Raw genomic sequence first — 22750 nt, forward strand, 5'->3', positions numbered from 1 at the left:
GCTTCCCCCCCCCCCACCCGCCCGCCCCGCGCCCGCCATGGCTCCGGCCCGGCCGCTCTCGTTGCTGTGGAGACACCAAGCAAGATGGCGGCTCCGGCTCGGCCGTGCTCGTTGCTATGGTGATCGTAAACAAGATGGCGCCCCCGGACTGCTCTTCCGGCGGGTTACTATGGAGACGCCAAACAAGATGGCGGCCCTCCCCCAGTGGCCGACTTCAGAGTCGATTCCTCTCCAGTTGAGAGCCCGCCATCCCGGCTGCCCTGAGCTTTCCCCTCCTTTCGCCTCAATGGCTTCGTGTGGGCTCTCAGCCCACACACCTGTCTTCCACAGGGTTGGCTGTCCACCATGTCCCCCTCATCCCTCTGCAAGGCTTGTGCTCTCTCCCCCTGTCCCGCATCTCTGAGCTGGCACTGCCTTCCCCTCCTGGCCAAGGGGCAGGGAGCGCGTTCAGCAGTCTCCCCTGCAGTTTGGGTTCAGACCCTCGACAGCTCAGCTCCCACCTCTCTTACCCGGCTTCCATCCACACCCCGATGGCCCCGCTGCCCTCCTGCCCCAGAGCCACGCTCACGTCCGCACCAGCGCGGCGGGCAGGTGTCTGTGAAACACAAGAGCTGGCGCTGAGGGTCCCCGTCTGTTCTACACCTGATTTGGGCACTTTGGGGTCTGCTCCCCTGGTCTTGATGTCCGCGAGTGACTGGAGCAGGTTTTTGCTTCACGTCATCAAAAAAAGGACCGGGGTCCCGTGCCGAGAGGCCACTCTCCGCCATGCACCAAGTTTGCGCTGCCAGGCCCTGACTCGCCTTCCACAGACATTTCAAATGACCGTGTCCTTGTTCTTCTCACCCTGCCTGCGCTATCCACAAAGAGATGATTTACTGCCATCGGTAAATCACACCTCGCAAATCTTCTCTAGACCTTTCCTGCCCAAAGAAAAACCCTAGCCCACATTTCCAGTATCTCCTGTAGATAACCAGTTATCCGCTCAGCTCAATGCGGTGAAAGATAAGGTTCTCCCCAGCTTTAACTTTTTTCTGTAAAAGATATTTCCTGTTTGATATAAGTGCTTCCGGTTCCTCCCGTTCCCTTCTTTTATTACGCTTTGCCAATTAATCTTCACTGTGACTACACTTTATCTAAACCAACACCAGTATCTTTTCCCGTAAGAGTTTATTTGTGTACAAAATACACCATTTTTGGCTTTGACATTTATTATAAACAGTCTGTAACACATCATAAAATCAATCCCTCTAAAACACCTGCTACAGTTGTCTTCACAAAGGCTCGCTCCCTTTTTGCAGCCTTGCAGAAACTCAGAGACCCTGAAGCTTGCTGAAAATACCAAAGAAAAACAATAATTAGGGTTTTTTTAAGAGACAGTTCACAATACTGTTCTATTTCTTGATTTATGAATGACCTGATAATGCTTTAAACTATTTAAAGACCTAAAGCATCTCACAGTGTGGTATTTTCTATATTCGAGTAAAGGTTACAACAGGTCGATCAGTTCCCTTGGGAGGGTGGGGGGTTTGAGAAAAAGCTTCTGCAACAGGGCAGGAAACTGAATCGGACAAGATAAGATTGCGCTTTTCCCATTATACCATCGTCATTTCCAACAGGCAAATTCTCATCACAGTTGTAAGCTCTTTGGTATTTTTTTAATACTTTTTGGTGTTGCAGTCGGCCTTTTTTCCAGTCACTGGAAGACCACAGTTGGAATGAGTAAGCACAGATTTAAAATACACAAAAGCAAAGCATGGAAGCGGCTTCTGGGTTTGATGATGATCACAGAATTTATTGTTCCTAAGTGTAATTAACCTATATAGCAAGCATCATCTCCAGAAATTAATCTCTTTCCCGACTGGGTCTCAGTTACTGAAAATGATAACGTACAAGCTATCTTTCCGTTTACTTTTGGGTCATGCTTCTCATCCTTGTTATTTGTCCAATTTCTAAATTTATTATTTTAGTTCCAGGCATTTGGATTTCTTACACTGCGTAAGTATGAAGTATAAGTCTACGTTAACTGCTAGAACATTGACATTCACTCTGTTCATATAATTGACTTCCTGTGTTCCTCCTGATAATTGGGAAGTCAGCAAGTAAGAAAATACTTCCTTTTAAATGAGAAACTGAATATATTTACCTGTCTTCAACTGTTTTGTTGGAGGGGTAGAATACCTTGAATGAAAATCCACTTCTTGGAAATGAACCCTGTAAAGAAAAATGTATATACCACATTTGCGCAAGTAAAATACTGTATAGATTGTAAGAGAGACACTTGAATGTGATTGTACCCCCTTCTTATTTTGGTAAAGCATCAGGAAATCTTACAGGATTTATGCAAAGGCAGTCGGTGTTGGTGACCGTGAATGGGTCGTATTTATCTGCAATGACGAGCACATCCGGCAGAGGATACACCCTCAGGGTGTAGTCATAGGCCCAGTACACGGGGCTGACGTACAGTGGAAGAGGCGTCAGATGTCCTTGTGATAATATAGTCTTTACAAACTGCAAGATATGCACAAACAGTCAGTTTGAACCATTTTCTACAAGTCCAACTCATTCCTGCAGGTGCTAACGCCATTAATAAAGAAGCTTTGAACCTGGAAATGTTTTTTTGTGTATCTCACTCCCTCCGATTACTAACAATTTCTAGAGTAAAGCAGCAACTCCTCTACAACAGTCAGCTGCTGTTTTGTTTGTCGTGTTGTGGGGTTTTTTTTAAAACACAAAGTCTTTCTAAAGCATATTAGCCAATGTTTGAACATGTCAAAACTATTTCATCAATCAGACTCTCTAACGGAAAGAATCTGCTGACCTGTACCTCCAACCCAGGAAGTACCGACATTGCTGTAACGTTCATTTTGTGGCATCTTTTCTCCTCATGGCTTTCCTCGCAGTACCGGTTAACCACAAGACCCCCCACTTAAACACAGTCTTTTCCCTGAACTGAGGAAATCATTTGATTCCCAAATTATTTCGATTCCTTTGGCTGTTCTGGGAGTTGCCCTGCTCCAGACAGCAGCTGCCGCCTGAAATTCCCTCTTTCATCTAGCAAATTCCAGCCAAGATATTTTGATCCCTGAAACTCTCTCCTCAAGGCCCTTCAAAGCTTTTATTATCTCTTCCCAATCACGTAGCTGCCACTAGACTCCATTTTCCCCAAAGCGCCAAAATCCCTACAGCAACTTGGTGGAAGGGCCTGCTGTTGAAAGACAATGACGTACCAAGCGTAGCCCCAGTTATTGCACTAATACTGTACAAGGCCTAAAGTCACTATTAATTCAACCTAATGTTAGCAACAAAATTCCCCTCTCTCACTCATCTTTTTACACTGATGGCTGAATTAAAAAACTAATGACAGGCAGAAAAGGCAGAGAGAAACTGAAGTATGCAAAAGCAACCCAATACTCTTATCTGTATTGCAGAAAGTGCTGCAATACATAATTCTACATTTTCTTTGTGATTCCATCCCTGTCCAAGTACGGGGAATATGCAATTATTATGCAATACATAATTCTACATTTTCTTTGTGATTCCATCCCTGTCCAAGTACGGGGAATATGCAATTATTATGCAATACATAATTCTACATTTTCTTTGTGATTCCATCCCTGTCCAAGTACGGGGAATATGCAATTATTATGCAATACATAATTCTACATTTTCTTTGTGATTCCATCACTGTCCGAGTACGGGGAAGTGATGGCTTGCAGCGTACATATACGTGTGTGCAAACCTGCACACCAAAATCAAGGTGCATCATTGTCCGCAGTGGGTTCCCTGTGTTCACAAAGAAACTGAGCATTGTCGTGATGGAGCGAAAGAAGATCCTGAGTCAAACAAAAAAAAAACCCCTACAAAATAAATAGAAACAGACTCCATCCATCACTGCAATGAGCCAGTGCTGCCTGGATCACTCTCATTCAATTATATCAGTACATCACATCAACTCCTGCTGTGCATTCATTAACCAGAATGATAACTCGGAGCACTGTGGCGATGTAGCAAAAGCAGGATTAAGACTTCAACTAAAAAGGCAGAAAACGCAGATGACCTTTTGGAAAAGTGACATGCTGCTTTACCGCAAATGTCATGGTTAATTGATCAAATCTTTAAAAAAAGGTAATTCGTATTAAACTTTGCCTTCAGGAATGAACGTTTCTTGGTACGACATTCATCACTGGTGCACAGAGAGCGAGGGTCGAGTGCTACAAAGTTCTGCGTTCGAGGGCACCTGCAGTAGGACAATCAGAATGACTCAATGCCATCAATCAGTACTGGAAGGGGCTATTTCAATTATTTCACTGTCAAGATGGAAATCAATGTAATAATACTAAACATATAGATCCTCTTGCAGCAAGTCATGAGAATGCAGGTCGGAGCATCCTGAACGCAGACCTGCTGATAAAAAAAAAGCAGCCAAGGAGATCTCAGCAAGAAGTGCTGAACATGACTCACTCACATGGTTGGGAATGTCCATGTTGCTGCTGGGGAAGCGGACACAGTTTCTGCACATTTTGTTTACCAAATCTTCACGAAAAACAATTATTTCTTGGGTGCAATATTGAATCCTAAATGGAAAACATAAATGAAATTAAATGAATTGAGATGAAACTAAAAGATAGGGAGATGCATTATAAAGTTGATCTCCTTCTAACACAGCAAAATGGAAAAGCACACTTGAATTAATATAATACTTTCCCACCTTCCCTTCATTCCCTCCAGATTCAGAAAAAACAGGATGCTTTTGAGCAGGATTTTTATACTCACTACCAAACTTTCAGCACTACTTCCTTTGATCAATAATTTGTGTCTTAATGTACTTAAAACTTTTTTAGTTACAATTACAAAATACAATAAAATACAAAACTTTTAGTTACAATTAATGCAAGTGAGGAATTCTATTCATTTGAAAAATTTAAGACCAATTTTTCCAAAATTTATAAGTTTTGAAAATTACATCTACACAAAAATTAGTCATTCAGTAAAAAAAAAAAAAAACCACATGAAAAACAGCAGTAAGTTACACTGTTACCTGCAAGGATTTGTTGTGAAAACTGAAAATGGCACCAGCTGTCTGAATTCCGCAGTAATATTTTCAGCTAGGGGAGGTCTAAAATAAACAGCAACGGATGCATCAACAAAGACTCTGACCTTCCTTAACTATTTAACTCAATATTCCAAAATTTGAAAAAGTGTAGCAAACTGACCTTGGTAAAATGGAACCAGGACCAGGGTCTTCAGGGCCAGGGACAAACACAAATCGACTACTGTAAAAAGTTCAACACATCACTTTTATACAAAATGATCCTAGAAGTATCTAAACATTGGTTATATACTGCCATTACTCCACGGATGCATGCAAATAACCTGTTCTGGGGTGGAGGTGACAGCTCTTCCTGGCCTTTGGAACCACAGAAGTCACAGCTAAGGCATAAGATACATATCTGCTATATTCACTAACTTGGAAGAACCCTGAAGAAGTGTTCACCATGGAAGGGGGACTGCCTGCGGGAAGGGGGACAGACCAGATGGGCAGCCTGGCTAAGGACTTGGGGGTAATCATAGAATGATTTGGGTTGAGAGGGACCTTTAAAGGCCATCTTGTCCACCCCCCCTGACATAGCAGGGACATCTTCAACTAGATCAGGTGACTCAGCCCCGTCCAACCTGCCCTAAAATGTTTCCAGGGATGAGGCATCTCCCACCTCTCTGGGCAACCTGAGATTTCTTCCTTAGGTCTAGTCTAAATCTTCCTTCTTTTAGTTTAAAGCCATTACCCCTTCTGCCATCACTACAGGCCCTGCTAAAACGTTTGTCCCCATCTTTCCTGTAGGCCCCTTTAGGTGCTGGAAGAGGCTATAAGGGCTCCAGGATGTCATGCAGGGACCCCAGATAACCCATCAGCGACACACTGCAGAGCCCCACTGGGACACAGGAGAGAGGATCAGTCCAAGAGATACGCTTACAACTCATACAGATATCCCTCATACAGGCAGGATAAATAAAAGATTCCTTTGCAGGATCATGTTGCTTTGGTTAGTTCTCAAACTAACAGCTGTGGAGGACCACGTATGCAAGAATGGAAAAGACAGAAATAAGCTGCCTCCACGTAGACAGCAGTCAGTGGTTCAGAGGACATTTTCTGGGGCCTGTAGGTGGCTCGTAGCAGCATCAGGACTTCAACATCAGTTTACAATGCAGCAGTGCTCGGGCAGAACCCTGCTGATTTCAAGGGAACTCTGGGGGAAACAAAGGGCTCACCCAAATAGCACTTTTGGGGAATTGTGGGCCATGTTTCGCCCATGTGGACAATGTTCCAGGGAGAGGCAGTTTCACCTTTGCTCGCTCAATAGCAGTTTCCATGACCAAGCTATTTTAGATAAAATCAAAACCTTACACCGCTCCCCAAACAAACTTACAGGCCTGTTACAAGACCAGCTTGCTATCTGATCATAGCTGGCGCACAGTAATGAGAAAACATGGTACATGTTAGTTTCTTAAAGTCATTAAAGCAAAGGTTTCACAAAATAAACAAATTTCCCTTTCCATAGCACTTTGCTGTGTACCTTTTATGAATGCTGGGATATTCACATATAATATCTGCAAGAGCCTTCAAAGAACCTAGAGCCAGGGGAAAAAAAAAAAACTATGATACAACACCTGGTTAGACAATAAACACTCATTATATGAATCACCCCTATACTTCAGTACATTAAAAAATGTGTCACTTAGAAAATAAGGGTTTCTTTTCTGCTCTTTTGTTTTGTCATCATTATTTTAATTTCATGTACATGTCTGACTGTATACAAAGACTTCCCCACCTTTCAGTGACTGAATTTGATTTTTTCCATATGGTGCAGATGAAAAATTTCCACAAAAGAAAAAGCAGGTTGGAGGTGCAGAGGAATAACCTGCGAAAACAAAAATATCTGTGAGTACAACATACATTCACTTCAGTATCTGTCAGCATTCCATGAAAGGCAGAAACTGAAACAGCACTTCAAGCTCTGCTGCTATTAATATACCTGAGCTATTTTCTTGATGCAGGCTTTTGTTAGCTTAAAAAGGGTGATGGCAGTGTACAAATGTCACTTCAAGGGAGCCCTCTGTTATTTACAGGCGCAGTTCCAACAACATTGTTTGTGTGTATCCAACTAACTACTGACCCAGTCATATAATTACACGAAGTACAATTATAATAAATAATACAATTTAAAAACGCACTGTTTCCTTAAAGAGAAAAATAGTGAGTAGGTAGCAATGGACTACTATTAACCTCCATGCATCATTCCTATTCAAGGGCTCTACCAACATTTAATTCGCTCTTTGGCATTATAAAGCAACAGTAACTGGAACTGCCTGGGCATTTTAAGAATCTGATGAATCCTCACAATATCACTAATCACCCAGAAACACATGCTTTATAGCAAAGAGTGAAAAAAAGAAACATGATTTCCATCCCTAAAAGAAAAATAAAAACATCTACTCAGGCATTCATCTCACGTTGCAGGTTACTCTCCATTTTCCTAACATGCAGTACCAGACTTGGATTTAATTCACTATTTTTCAATCTAGTTGGTAAATAGGACAGAATTGTTTATACCAGAGAAATGGCTCATCGATGTTTTTTCCTTGCTATTCCACTCAGCTATTATTTTTAGTCTATAATTATGAAGCTTATTACTTGCCTATTAAAAAAAAGTCTCAAAATAGTAAATGCAATGGATGCATCTTTGCCAGCTGAGTTCAGTACATTAACCTCACTGACCAAAGTCCCTTTATGACTTCAGCATACGCAATCTTAGGTCAAGTTCAGTTTGCTTCAAGGATCTTGCCAACTTTGATCAAGATAGTGAACCGGTTTCGTAACTTCTGGATGCGTGTGGTAATTTGTGCCTAATTTTCTTTAGGTGAGTAGCAGTTTCCCACCCGTAATTTTATATTGCTTATTTCTAAAGCAGCCACCCTCTCACACTTCCATTCTACCTAAGACAGACAGGACAAGCTGTTCCAAAGCTGCTCTGGAATACAAAGAGGCAATTCACAGATCTCACAGATGCTTGCTATCCAAATGTTGTCAACATTACTAATGTAATGATTCGTGGAAGAAACAGTTCATATTTTAAGAGTAACTGACATTTTTTCATTGGTAGAACCAGAAAGCATTCGAGGGACTGCTGATCTCCAATGAAGTAAGAAGTTTTCTTTAATTTAATCCTAGGAAAGGACTTCCACGAGCAATGGAAACATTCTTGTCACAGCACATAAAATGGCTACTGTCCAAAACAATATTAGTACTAAGTGATTTATGAAATGGAAGTATCAGCTTGCAAAAATATAATGCAATCCAATTTTTAAAACTGTTCGAGAAAGATCCAAAAGAAATATAATAGCAACCATGAAATGCAAATAGCTGTCACTAAAATTAGAGTGAGACTTCACTAGCTTTAGGCTTGGGTCCAGTGGGATCCTACTAAAAAAAAATGCAACAGTTGAACGTATTGTAGCTTTCTCAAAATGGAAGTTCAACAAAAATGCACAATACAGTGATAACAGAAATCTTGAAAATCATTGCCTGACTTTTTTCTGTAAAAGGATACTTTCGGAAAAAAGGCACTCAAGCCACTATTTCACAAAAGAGCACACTTAGATCACAGCTTGATAATAAAGGTGGCCTAACACTTCGCAGATCCTAGAAAGAACAGTCTTGCTGTCAGTTGTACGCCGTGTGGCTTCCCCTGCCCGGACAGGCATGCTCACGTGAGTGACCACACGATGACGAGTTCGCAAAGGTAAACCAGTTCTCCAACAAAGACAATTAAGTTTTCTGCTGGGGTATTCCCTGAACTAGCTCACCATGGCGTCAGACTTCCCAGCACATGCCAAGGAGGGGATACAGCCAGGGACCAAGGACTAGCTAGCCATCAGACTGCCTTCCTGCACTCATCAGCTCCACCATCAGTGCTGCTAAGGACCCAGGAAAATGGTAAAAATTCTCTAAAATAAGGCTCAAGAGTCAAAGCAGTTCCCACCTACCCGAAAACATTGTGTGAAGCTTTTCCAGTACTTCTGCTTGGTCCAGCCATACATCAGAAAGAAATACAAACATGGCATCTTCATTTTCATCCTCCAGCTGCTTTAATTTTGCAGAAGCCTTTACTGAAGCTGAAGAAGGCCCTCCAAAGAAGTTTATATTCCCATAGAAGGCTCTACATCATTAAAATATTCAAGTTACTTCTGTTTCTTCCCAAATAGTTAGTAGTTTTGATTATGACTCACTTAAGTAATTTTAATTATTATTATTATGCTAGGTAGCTCAGATTGTATCAATAATCATCTAGTACTTCATGAGGAAACCAAGGAAGAGAAATGGCAGTCACCTGGATATAAAGCAGGGGCGCTGCCCCGCCATAATTTAACAAATAATCTCAGGGTAATATTTATTCTTGGTTCTCTCCCCCATCCATTCCTTGAATAACAAGGAATTTCTTATTCCCATGTCATATTATCTAGTTTTGCAATTAAGAAGGGCTTAGATCTCAACTGTTATTAATATGCAGAACCCAATGGCCTTTGGAAGGGGTTTTCTGCTAACACTACAGGCTTTAGTACTGGTCCAAGTAGACCACCAAGTCCCAGAATTGTTTCCTTGAAATTGTATTTATTTTGAAGCATTTGGGGAGGGTGAAGAATAGCATCCTGTAATGTCACAGAAATTATAAAATAATAATGCGCTTACTTAGAAACCCATAACAAAATATGGAGTGAGGCTGCCGAAAGTCAGTTTTTATACCTAGTGGTAGCAGAAGGCTCAGTAGGCGGAAATCCAAAAGCGTTCACATGAAAAACTTCATCTTCATACCAACCTAAGAGATTTTTCAACAACAAAATAACCTTTAGTTTTTCTAACAACATCACGTCCTAGACATTAGTCAGACAGTTGGCAGCTGTGCTGCATAGCTAGTCCCAGCCTCCATCAATCCCTCTCCTGTGATAGCAGCAGTCCCTCTGCTCTTTAGTGGTGAACCAGACCAGGGAACTATCTGGCTGAGGAACAGGCTGAGCAAGAAATCAACTATTTTTTTACCCCAGACACTTCTTTGAATGGATTTGCTGCACAGCCACATAAACAACCTTCTCAACCCAACCCAGTAAGAATGTAGGGGAACAGGAATCATTTTTGCTGGCCCTGCCCCAGAAGAGTCTCCATCAAACTGCACCTTTTCTCGAGAATGTTAGAGGAAGTAACAGGCTGATATTTGTCCCCACTGCCATTTGTGCTCCTAACTTCCATTTACTTTATATGTTTTAAACGTAACATACATTATTAGAAAACAGATCGGGATTATGTATATTACACAGAGTAATACCCTACAAACAAGAAATGACCATAATTTTGCTAAAACACGTCCAAGGCTCCAAAACTGCAAGCCTTTCCATCATCTTAATGAGAAGGCTCACCAAAGCCTCTGAAGGACCAAGGCTTTGCCAACAGAAAGCAGCCTTTTCAGATTGTTGAATCATACTGTTTGGTCATTCTAGTCTATCTTCCTAATCCAGTCATATCTCCTCCAAGCATGTTGGAGCCAGGCTAAGGGCAATCCTCAAAGCCGCTACAGATGCTCACATCCCACCGACATCGCTGAAAACCACAAATTTCGCAGAGCTCTGTTCTCTGCCTCCAGAGCCCATGAAGTAACAGGAAAGGCTTACAGCCAAAAATCTCAGTCGCAAACTCAGCTTATGGTCAAGCCTCGTCAACATGAGACTTGTCTGTTCAGCCACATCTGGCAGACATGTAACTGCAGCAACAGCCATACCAGAATAACTTATTACAAGCAAAGAAAAATAGTCTGTTTTACCTTCTGCCAAAACGAAGGATGATTCGGTATATAAACCACTGTGGAACTGGTGCAGAAAGGTTAAGAAATATATTTTTCTTAGATCAGGACTCTTAAACTAGTTCTTTAGCCAAATTTTGCTTTCCAGCTGGTGTAATACATTTGGACACTGTCGAAAGTTCATAGGCTCCCTTAAAAGCCAGGCAATCCAGCCACCTGGTAGCTGAGCAGGTAAGCTCATAAACAGCCCGCAAACAAGAACACGCTCTGCTTCCACTAGGAGGAATACTAACCTTGTCCTAACAGTCTCTGTGAAAGGGCACTGAGCTGCAGCAAACAAGTAATTTAAAAAGAAGGAAGAAGACAGAGCTGCAATTCTCAGTAAGTAATTTCTAATGCTCAGCATTGATTTATTATTCAGTTGAAAATTCTCCAGCTCTGTAGGAAATTTCTTCGACTCTTACATGACAGAAAAAGGATATGGCTTTACTAAGGTCTAGCAGGACAACTCCTGTAGGGTCTTCTAGGAAAAATTTCCCCTAAAAAACAGGATTAATTAATGAAGCAAAATATACCCAAACACGTAAATGCTTCAGTCAGAAGCATCTATCAGTCAGCATTTAGAAATAATTTAGCAAGTTTTAATATTGTAAGCTTAGAACACATCGGCAGAGCTGAAAACAATGTCGTTTATAGTAAGCGTATCTTAGCACCTTCCCTTTGAGCGGCTGCAGTTTGGACTGCTGGCACACCCCTCCCCTACAATCACAGTCCAATGCAATGGCAAGTCCAAACACAGTCACGGGAAGCGCCAGCATTTCAAGAAGGGGCATGCCTAGAAAACATAACTGGTTCTGACTGCTGACATAATGCATTACAAAATACTGTAGTGAGAAGAGAAAGACATTTTCCCTCACATGCTAGCATTGACTGCTTGTGGAAAACTCTCCTCTTAGGGAATGGAACTGACTTATATGGCAGGATAAAGTGGTGAGATACGTAAGACTTCCCATTTTTTAGTATATTATAACACTGAATGAATGGTGACCTAGATACTCCACCATAAAAAGCGACCTACCTCCTTGAGCTGAGTTATCATCCCAAGCACAATCACTTCTCCCACTTTAGCTGTATTGCCCAAGAGAGTTTCTATTGTTTTAAGCTGGAACCAAAGGCAAAGATAAGAATTAAAACAAACTCTCCGTATATCTATTCTTAAGCAAGCAGGACAAAGCACCACACAGCACATGTTTTTACATAAATACACAAATGAGCTGTGAGAGAATACAGGCTCATTAGAAAAATCAGGAACACATTTCTGAACGTCAAATGTAGCACAGTTTAGGAAAAGATTTCCAACAATGGCTGCTAGCATAAATAAATGCTTAGCAAGTAAATATTTATTGTGATTATTTTGCTTACAACTGGATTAAAACTGAAAAGAACAAGTGGCAATTTCTGCTCTTGCCTAAGAATGTCAATTGTAGTAACTGGATCGTCAGCAGGATCCAACCTGAACCACAGGGCCAGCCTGCACCCCTACAGTAACACTAATTACTTTTACCGATGAACCTTAGCTGGATGACAGAGAACACTCCAGAGCAATGGAGTTGACAGCGCATAGCATGCTGTCTGCGGTTTCTGGACAAACTTATTTTGGTCTGTCAAGCTGCAGTTAAGAGAGAGAATCCTCCTACAGCGCCAGCGCAAGCCATGCATTTGCCACTGCTGACAGGGCGGACAGGAAGCAGTCAAGGGAGACAGATGCCAATACAGCCCGGATGGAGATGCAGGCTTGACTCAGCTAAGGTCAGCTGCTTTTTTCTACATGATGGCACGCTCAGAACAGGGAGAAACAGGGAAGTTGAGCAGAGCAAAAGCTTTTATTTGGTACCCAGTGACACACACGCACATTCATCTTTTTTAAAAAATATGTAATAACTGTATAACATAGGGAGAACATTTAATATGAGAAAGCTGAGATGGAAACAGAATACCGTTCAATTCAATTGTAGGTTTGTGAATTTAGTGCTTACGAAAGAAAGAAGCAGGGAAAATATCCCCAAGCAGAGGGAAACAAAGTGTAATAAGCTCAACGGTTAATGCTCTTCCACCTGAGGAAGCCAGCTTTCTCTTGCACTTCATAGCTGCGTTTGAGTGGATTGGTCATCAGGCTGATGTGAGCCAAATAACTGCATTTTTGATACACAGGCTAAAAATGGTTGAAAACAACTCATTTCCATTGATTACCCACATGGGATGTACAACTAAGATGTCAATGGAGAACTATTACTGTATTAAAGTGTAACACAAGTACAGTTGCCATTGCAAAAAAAAAAAACAAACCAGATTTTTTTTTACCTGGAATTTGCTCCTACTGTCCTCGGGATGAGCAACGACTGGTGAAGGAGTAAACAATTCATGTCTATGAGTCCTCTGCAGAAACCAAAATTGAAGTAATCCAGTTTAAAAGCAAATGAGCACTGTCAAAAAGCCAGTTCATTACAACCACTATACAAAATACTTTTTCACGTTTATCCAGCAATATTTAATTTGTTGAGCATAACCAGTTCTTTTGACAAGAACTTGTTTCTAAGAAACAGATGATCTATAGAAATAGATGATACTGGGGAATAAAACTAAGCCCAAAAAGTAACAACAAATCTGTAATGCTTTTAAAACAAGTTATTTCTGACTACCTGGAAGGAAGTGGTGACCAAACAAGGGAAGGCAAACTGTATTAAATGCTAATTATGTGGAAAAGAGTAGGTTTCTCTTCAGGGCAAGGCCTATCAAAAGTAAGCACTTTTTTTTTTTTTTAATAACAGAAGCAAGCTATGCTAGCAGAGTATATATGACAACCGAACACAAAACCTGTGCAACAGAGAGTCTATGTGAAACTGCCCAGCAAATAGGTGCAATAGCACAACACAGTCTAGGAAAAGGAGGCTTCAGGATATACCCCATGGACACCTCCCGCTGCTGTTTTGCATGAGGGTGACAATTTCAGCAGGTTTCACTAATCCTGATCGCTGTTTGTAGGAACTAAAGCTTCTTTAGTTAATGGTTAATGGGTCTTCCAGGGCAGAGGTTGCCAAATTGCAGCACACATACTCCTAGTGGCAGCAAATCCCCTGGCAGACAGAGCTGTTGCTGCTTCAGGATTTCTAACCCTGTGTCTGTGCAACTAGCACAGAGTCCAAAGGACAAGCAGCTCGGGCAGGCAGCTGGGTGCCTCCCCACTGCCTACGGGGCAACACAGACAAAAAAAAGAAGCTGTGCTCACAGCCTGCCTGCGTCCAGGCGCTTTGCTCATGCCTCGAGCCAGGGCTGCACATGGGCAGTTAAGTCTGCACAGTACCTGCCAGCTCCGAGCGGGATCTCTGCTGTGGGTCAGCCCACCACAGTTAGTGCAGACACCTGAAAAACACCTACCAAGTCCTCTGAGCAGCAGCTCGCTCCCCATCCCATCGCTGCTCCCGCCGGGTGGCATGACAGAGGCAGGGCAGAGCGCAGCATGGAGCGAGCAGGCAGGTGACATGGGGCTGGATCCCAACTGGTGGGGTGAGTGGAGGAAAGGAATGAATACGGTTGTGCTCCTGTTGTGAGGGATGGTCAGACAGCGAGTGTTGAGGGACTGACTCACTCAGGCTGTGCGCACAGCCTGGTCCAGAGCCACCACCTCCAGCTGCTGGCAGTACCTGCAGCTACTGTCATGGTGGTGCAGAGCAAGTCACGTTAGGCAATCCCATTCTGAAGCTGCTTACAGCACAAGACCAGATGCCTGTGCCACCAAGGGGTGGCTGGCTCTCACTGGGCATTTTGAAAATGAATAAATGAGCTAAACCAGAAGAGAACTTCAATGCTTCAAGGACAGCCTGACCGAGAGCTGCCTGGGGCTTAGGGTTTGCATTATCTGAACAAGCACTACATACAATGGCATGCTAATCAAACCTAGCACACAGCCAGACGACAGGAGGGGAAAAAAGCAAGATGCATAAAAATACCTAATCCCCTCTTACAATACGACGATAAAATGCAGGAACACTTGAATCCATCATGTTATATGGTGACAGTGAAGAAGACTGCTAAACCTCAGGACAGATCCTGTTCTCACTCAGCTTTTATTTAAACTGTACCTCACAAAAGCACTTCAACACAAAGCACTGTCATACATGTAAGAATATAAAAAACAGCATTTTGTTTGCGTATTTTGTTAAACAAAGCAAAACTTTTCCTGACCTGTTGTAAGATGGAGTAGCGTTCACGGAACAACTCCGCTTTATCTCTGGCAGTTCCAAATAAATTTGGTACAGGAAAGTTGGTCATTGACAGACTGCAAGAAGTTTAACACAATTAAGATTTAAAAATGTACATTCCACAAGCAAAAATGACTTATTGATCTAAACATTGTAGGAGGCTGCAAAAGCTATAATGACTGTATAATTTATTTACTCCATGAGGAAGATTTCTGCTAGGGTTCCTGTGTTTCTGCATTTTGAAGGCTACATCCATTTAATTTCCCTCTAATTCACAGGCCTTGAGATTTATCTTTCCTCCTGAATGGGAGTCTGCAGAAATCAGTTTTTAAAAAAGCAGTTATGTCTTTCCAGTGGCCATGAACAAGAGCATTTTCTTCCTCTTGGTTAGCAGATTGTCTTCATGGAGTTCTCTGCTTCCAACAGCCTGGAAAGCTACAAAGTGGCACTGGAATAAAACTCCTACTGCAAACACACAGATTGCTTTTGCTGGACCGGCAGAATCATAGACCAAAGCTAGAAAATGAGCTGCACATTACATGAAGGTCGCTGCAAGCCCTCACAATGAACACCACTATCTATTTCTCAGCTAACACCACTTCAAGCTTTTTAAAAGCATGGCCTCTTTTTGACTCAGCAGTCTGAGCTGCTTGCTGTTAAAGGTAAATTCTTTAGCTAGCAAAACATTTACAATCAATTCCTCCAACTACTTTTTCCTTTCTCCAACCCAAGGGATCACTGGTTGCTCCTAATTTTTCTTTTTTAGCTTCTGCAGCTCTCCTTAGAAATCCCCCAGGGTTTCAGGGAGTTGCAAGCTACAGTCTAAGAAATAAATACATGCAACAGACAGCCCAAATTTATTCTAAAAAAAAAAATTAAACAGCCAAAAGTGGGAAAAAAAGCCCAAACTACATTTAGTGATGTATGACCTTAGCCCCACTGTCTCTTTTTTCATTCGTTAGATGGTTGGACATTTTACTATTTGATAAATACCGAAGTTTCAGAGCCAGCACAGAATATGCTGCCACAGGAGATAAAGGTCCCCATTTCAGTTTCACTGTACTGGACTAGGAAAAATGCAATGGCCCGTTTATTTATAAGCCAACATTTATCATAGAGTCTGACTGGCTCTTTAGAGAATAAGAAACAAAATTGTCACGCTTTCTCATTCAGGCTTGAGATGAGCAGACCCAAAAGGGAAAGATTAGAAAATGGACTTTTAACCATATAGAAATATAGGCTTTTTTCCTAAAACAAGAAATAGTTGACACATAAAATATACAAGACTTACGGTAGAAACTTCTTTCTTTCTGAATTATAAATATAACGTGGAATATCGAAGGCTCCAATAATGTTGAAAACATTTTCTCTGAAATAAGAATACATTTACAACATTATCTGAAGTGGCCGAAACAAACAGTAACAAAACATGTTGAATAAAACTACAGTAATAAAACATGTTGAATAAAATTATATTCATTTTGTTCACTATCACCCTGCATCATGACCATTTCTCCCACATCACTCTGCCTATTGGATACTACTGCACCTTCTAATTCAAAAAAGGAAACTCTTCAGAAGTTCCTTTTGAAATGAGAGAGGGATACGTCTCCTTCCCTTACCATCCTCTGCTATCTGTTCTTGAAGAGAACCGCCTTGGCATGGTTAATGTGAATAGATTTAAACAATGGACAGGCACAACTCTTCAGACTATTAATCGAGTTGATACATCCTATTATATTTACTGGTTCAGCTCTCTGAAGCCTCTCATTTCCCTCTTACTGTAAATGGATCAAATTTATCAGAGTAGATAAAATTATCCCATGAACCTTCGCTAAGGCTTACAAGCACAGGACAAGCATCATTGCCTATCAGACACCGATGTCTTAGGCTTCAGAGGGCATTTCTTACAAAACTTTGCCTTCAAGCTTTCTGCAACGTAATTCAAGAGAGTTGTACAGGCTGGCCCTGGGATCTGTAGAGCTTTTTCCCTTCAGAGAATCTGTGCATACAGATTTCTCTTCACTTCTGGAGTGAAAAATTCATGAAGGAGATAAAGGAACACAAAGAAAAGTCACACTCAAACCATCTGCATCATAACAGTTACAACGACAAGGAGAAACGTAAAGAACAAATTTGCTTCATATTGAGAAACTGTGGGATCAGAGTACCTAACTGACATGCATAGCAAACCATTTATTTTCATGCTTTGCATTACAGCGTCAATACACATCAAGACAGAAGGAAACACATCCATCACAATCATAAATAAAAATAAAGTTCTCAGAAACTCAAGTAATTGCTCTCCACTTTGTTATCAGAGAGTGAAAAATCAATCATCGTTTTCAAAAAATAGCCCTGCTATACAAAAAAGCAGAAACCAGCACTGTGGAGAAAAACTTTTCCAACTGCTTTCAGAAAAGAAATATCTTATGAAAGGCACAAAAATAATCTTAGCTAATTTTGAACTAGAGAAAAAGAAATAAAGAAATGTACAGAAGTAACAAGTTCTCTCTGCATTGTTAACTACTGGTTTATTTTATTGGTTAATATTCAACCTGTATCACATGTAACACATAACTATAGCGTTTTAATTCCAGAATGTCAGCATTATATTTAGAATCCCCTGGAGGCCTATCCATGAGAACAAATTTTCTAAGAAGGAACATTACTAACCTTCAAAGACAGTACCAGGAAGACAAAAGCACAAAGCAATTATTGCATGTGTAGCACTGCAGAAAATGCCTGACATTTATTTCCCAAGAAGAAATACGGGAACGCATACCAACTCCCATAAACCTCAAATAAAAAAATAATGTCACCGTACATAGTTTCATCTGATGCCTGGCTACATTCTTGAACAGCTGCTTCCACTGTGGATTGTTCAATCATATTAGATGACACTGAAAAGAAAATTTCCAAGGGTTAAAACTCCAGCCTATGGAAAGTAGTAAGTCAGAAAGTAAGTAGGTCTCAAATATTTTACAAAAAATGGTTCAGTATTCTCAGAGGAACATATTACACAAATAAGCATATTTTCAGTAAGCTAATGACACATACTGTTTTCTCTTTACAAACGGATCACTTAATATTCTTACCAGAAGGATGCATCTCTAGCAAAAAAATAACCCACACACATACTGTGCCCACCATTAATTCACTAAACATGGAGAACAAGACAATTATAGTTTATGCAAAGCTGCCAAATATACTACAAATGTGTTAGATCTGAGCTTTCACATTCTGGAGGTTAAATTTGTTCCAGAACATTATCACACAGATTGCTGTCATAAATAAGTGTTCAAACAGTTTAACACAATTTTGGAGATAGACACATTGTTGTCTTCATGGATTTAAAAAACTGATAATTGAAATGAAAAAATATTTCTAAACACTAATGTTTTGCTGAATTTGAAGGGAAGACCAACCAATGCAGATTCACAAAAGGACCTGGTTAGCATTGCCAGGCTGAACTGCTGAGCTCCTGCAACAGAAATGAGTACGTGCAAACCTGCCCTTGAGTTCCCTGTTTGAGGCATGGGACTTAAAATGACAATTCCTGTTGGACTGATGAATAGCAGAGCAAAAGGGGCACTAAGGGAGCTCGCAGGAATCACAGGAGAGACCAGCACGTCTGAATCTCTACCCCTAAGCTCAAACAACTCACAGACGTTATATGGACAATACAGGAATTTATAGCACAAAATTCTGCCCCGGACAAAGAGCAGTGTTGGCAACTCAAGTTGGCCCTTGAGCTTCTTGTACAGACTCAAATTTGTTCAAAAATGTGTTTGCATTAATTTGTACCAGCGGGCTTTATGCTAGATCAGGACCAGTTCTTCAAACTGCTTTTACACCCTGTTTGAGCAGCTATGATCTGTTATCCCATGGCTAGAGTAAGAATATAGAACCATAACTTCTGTAGTCTGTGCTCTAGTAAAACTACAAAGCAAGCATGTGCCCACTCTTGATTTAATTTGATTTAAACAAGATAGGCTGGAAAGGTTTCCTGAAATCATCTGAGGCCTAATACTTATTTCAGATCACATTTATATGGATTTGAATCTCCTTGTCCAAAAACTGGAAGTGAACCCAAGTTTCCTAGTTCTTGGGAGCTCTGATCAGTAAACACACATATGTCAGGCATCAGTGCCACCTCTGTCAGTCTCATGCTTTAACTAAAGATGTCACAAGTCCTATGTTTTGTGCTGTCAGACTGTGTCAGGTATATTTTGAGCTACTACCCCATGCCTTTCATGGCATTTAGGAGCAGGGACACTGGATCTGTGTACCTCAGGCATAGTGTCCCAATTAACCAGGAGGTAGTCCCCAGACAAAATACTCCTGCCAAGATGATGGGAGTTTCAGGCATGCTCAGAACCATGAGAACTTTACCAGCAAAAGACTGTCGCTTTGAGTGTCTCATGGTTTTACAGGATTTTCCAGGAGTTCTTCTGGATTGCACATTTGGACTTAGTAATTTATGGAATTTGATGTAGTTTTACATGCCAAGCAGATACTGCTTCTCCAGCGCTACAGCGCCCCAACTGTTATCAGCACCGTCTGCTCAATGTTACTATCGTGAGATCAGGTTGGCGTAACACAACATCAGCATCTGCCTTACTGCTTCAGAGAACATCCAGGTGATGGTTAAACTCCACCCACAGCTGGTTTAAGTTAATATGCTGGAACATTAATACCGGTGCACTTGCATCTCCCACTCCGCTTGAATGCAAGGGCAGTGATCTCTGAACGAAGGAATGCAACTGTTCCCTTCCTGCAGTCACAGCTAGGCTCCTGTGATTATAGCTGTCGACAACCTTAACCCTTTTCTGGACCTGGACTACTGAGCAACAAGTTACTTCATTTCTCATTGTTTCTTAGGTTTAATATTTAAAATTATAGTTTCAGATGCAAAGATGTCCATACAAACTCAGCTAGGTGCTTTTAGCAACTGGCATTGAAAAATTTCACTACTCTTGGAGAAGTCAGGAGGTACCAGGCTGCCAACTTTTTAAATGGCAAAATTATACTATCTTTTGCTGACATTACAAACTTCAGTATTTAACAAAACAAAATGCCAACAAATACATTTATCTTGATCAACCTGGTAGACTAGAATGACACCTTAGTACATATACTGCCAGTAACTCTGTCTTTGTCTAAATAACATTATAAGCACAAGATAAACTTAGCAAGCTTCAGAAAAAGAAATTGTTTACTTACAAGGCTGTTTTTCAACGGCATCAATGACATTTTCAATTACATTGTCAAGTTCTACTTCACTGATGGACTGAAGAGCTTCGGTAAGATACTTTAGAGCATCCCTAATTCCAATGAAGAAAGTCAGCTCAAAAAGCAATTAATATTCAATACAGTTTATACAAACTATGCACATAATCGCTAAATGGCTTATGATTAAAAAAGTAGAAGTAATTAGTACTGCATAATACTGCACTAGTTTAAGTCATGGGAAAAAAAAAAATCATGAGGATTGAAAACACTGAGGATTAAGAAGGAGGTACAGAGAACCTCATCTTCATACAACCATAGAAAGACTCATGTCAGAAGGGACCTCTGAGGTCTCCTGGTCCAGCTTTCCGCTCTAACAGGCCAGTCACGTTGCTCACAGTGCTGTTCAGTCAAATTCTGAACCCCTCTAAGGATGGAGGTCTCACAACCTTTCTTGGCCCTGACCTGGTGCTTAAATACTCTCCTTGTGAACAGCTTTTTCATAGGATTATAGAAAAGTCCACATTAGAAGGGACCCTTGGAGACTTGCCAAGTCTTGAGGATCTCCAGTGAGAAAAAAAGATTACACCACTTCTCTAGTCAACATACCCCAAAGTTTAATTGTTCAGACAGCAAAGATTTTATTTCTGTTGCAATCTGTGCTCGCTGCCTCTCACCCCTCTCTGTCCGCTGGCTCCTTCTCACTAAGTCCCTGTTAAACAGTTGGATCATCTTCACCCTCTTTTCCACAGGCTGAGCAAACCCAGCTCTCCCTGCTTCCCTTACACACCACAACGTCCAGCCCATGACCACCTTAACAGCCCTCTGCAGGACCTGCTCCAGTTTATCAGTACCTCTGAGACTGACATTATTTTAATTCTAAATAACACGAGAATTAGAAATCCACTTCTTCCCTCATCCTTAGACTAGTCTCACAGTTAAAGATAACAATTTTCTTACTAATGTAATCTGTTGGCCAAACAAAACTGGCATTTTGGTTAACAGCCTGACCTTCAAAACGTCTCAGTCCATTTAACTGTGGGAGTCAGGAGCTCTGAACTTGGCCTCCTCACTAATGAAATTGCCAGGACATTGTCCAAAATAATCACATTCCATCCACACCAGAAACAAAGTGGAACTAATATTAACGCATGATCTTGAAAGAAAAAATATGAGCACCAGAGCCCCAGGCACTCTTATAAATCATGACACCTTCCACTGCAAGCAGAAATCACTTTTCTTTGACCTTGCAATTGCTAACTACTACATGTTATTATGTACCTTCAGAAATACAATTTCTTCCTCTAGTAAGAGATCATAGAATCACAGAATGGTTTGGGTTGGAAGGGACCTTAAAGACCCAACCCCCTTGCCATGGGCAGGGACACCTCCCACCAGCCCAGGTTGCTCCAAGCCCCGTCCAACCTGGCCTTGAACACCTCCAGGGGTAGGGCAGCCACAGCTTCTCTGGGCAACCTGCACCAGTGTCTCACCACCCTCAGAGTGAAAAATTCCTTCCTAATATCTCATCTAAATCTCCCCTCTTTCAGTTTGAAGCCATTACCCCTCGTCCTATCGCTACACGCTCTTTCTTGCAGGCCCCCTTCAGATACCAGAAGGCTACGATAAGGTCTCCCCGAAGCCTTCTCTTCTCCAGGCTGACCACCCCCAACTCCCTCAGACTGTCCTCACAGCAGAGGGGCTCCAGCTCTCGGAGCATCTTTGTGCCCTCCTCTGGCCCCGCTCCAACAGCTCCATGTCCTTCTGCTGTTGGGCCCCCCCGAGCTGGAGGCAGCCCTGCAGGGGGGTCTCCCCAGAGCACAGCAGAGGGGGAGAATCCCCCCATCGCCCTGCTGGCCACGCTGCTGGGGATGCAGCCCAGGGTGCGGGGGGCTTTCTGGGCTGCCAGCGCACATTGCCAGCTCATGGTGAGCTCCTCATCAACCAACACATCCCAAGTCCTTCTCCTCAGGGCTGCTCTCCATCCATTCTCCGCCCAGCCTGAATTTGTGCTTGGGATTGCCCCCACCTGCTTCGCACTTGGCCTTGTTGAACTTCATGATGTTCACATGGGCCCACCTCTCAAGCCTGTCCAGATGCTGAGCACAGAACTGGCAAGTACAACTCGGGAAAGAGATCCCACAGTTGTGAGGGACACCAGCAGACAAAAAAAAAAACCCAACAAAACAAACCACCCAGCACCATGTCATTGGGAAGGTACCAAGGGGAGACCCAGGGCAACTCTGGGCCTAAACCCATGGCAGTTGCCGCAGTGGGTCGGGTCATGGGTGGAGATGGAAGGAAGAGGCCCACAGCAGCATGACAGGGATTGGGAGGAGGGAGGCAGGTGAAGAAGAGGAGGGAAAGGCGTTGAAGTGGAGGGAAATGCGTTACCGCATCCCCAAGGAGGCG

At 42.0% G+C, this 22750-nt stretch overlaps 2 protein-coding genes across 2 annotated transcripts in view; both read right to left on the bottom strand.

Annotated features, from left to right (window-relative positions):
* Window positions 1-767, bottom strand: part of DNAAF2 (dynein, axonemal, assembly factor 2) — a 14934-nt gene extending 14167 nt beyond the window's left edge. Inside the window, exon 1 of the mRNA XM_009893928.1 lies at window positions 510-767. Within this exon, the coding sequence (XP_009892230.1) occupies window positions 510-767 (258 nt within the window). The remainder of the gene's footprint in view (window positions 1-509) is intronic.
* Window positions 768-1159: 392 nt separating this feature from the next.
* Window positions 1160-17998, bottom strand: POLE2 (polymerase (DNA directed), epsilon 2, accessory subunit). The gene is made up of 17 exons (XM_009893883.1): window positions 17934-17998; window positions 16398-16475; window positions 15090-15183; window positions 13209-13283; window positions 11926-12009; window positions 11330-11386; window positions 10869-10917; window positions 9800-9872; window positions 9043-9215; window positions 6828-6917; window positions 6573-6627; window positions 5214-5270; window positions 5039-5116; window positions 4466-4574; window positions 2332-2508; window positions 2144-2211; window positions 1160-1329 (listed from the first exon to the last, which is right to left on the bottom strand). Exons 1-17 carry the CDS (start codon window positions 17996-17998, stop codon window positions 1311-1313), a joined length of 1401 nt encoding a protein of 466 aa, XP_009892185.1. The 3' UTR covers window positions 1160-1310.
* Between the last annotated feature and the right edge of the window lie 4752 nt (window positions 17999-22750).

This window comes from Charadrius vociferus, unplaced genomic scaffold (genome assembly GCF_000708025.1).
Source record: "Charadrius vociferus isolate BGI_N301 unplaced genomic scaffold, ASM70802v2 scaffold49, whole genome shotgun sequence".
Classification (NCBI taxonomy): domain Eukaryota; kingdom Metazoa; phylum Chordata; class Aves; order Charadriiformes; family Charadriidae; genus Charadrius; species Charadrius vociferus.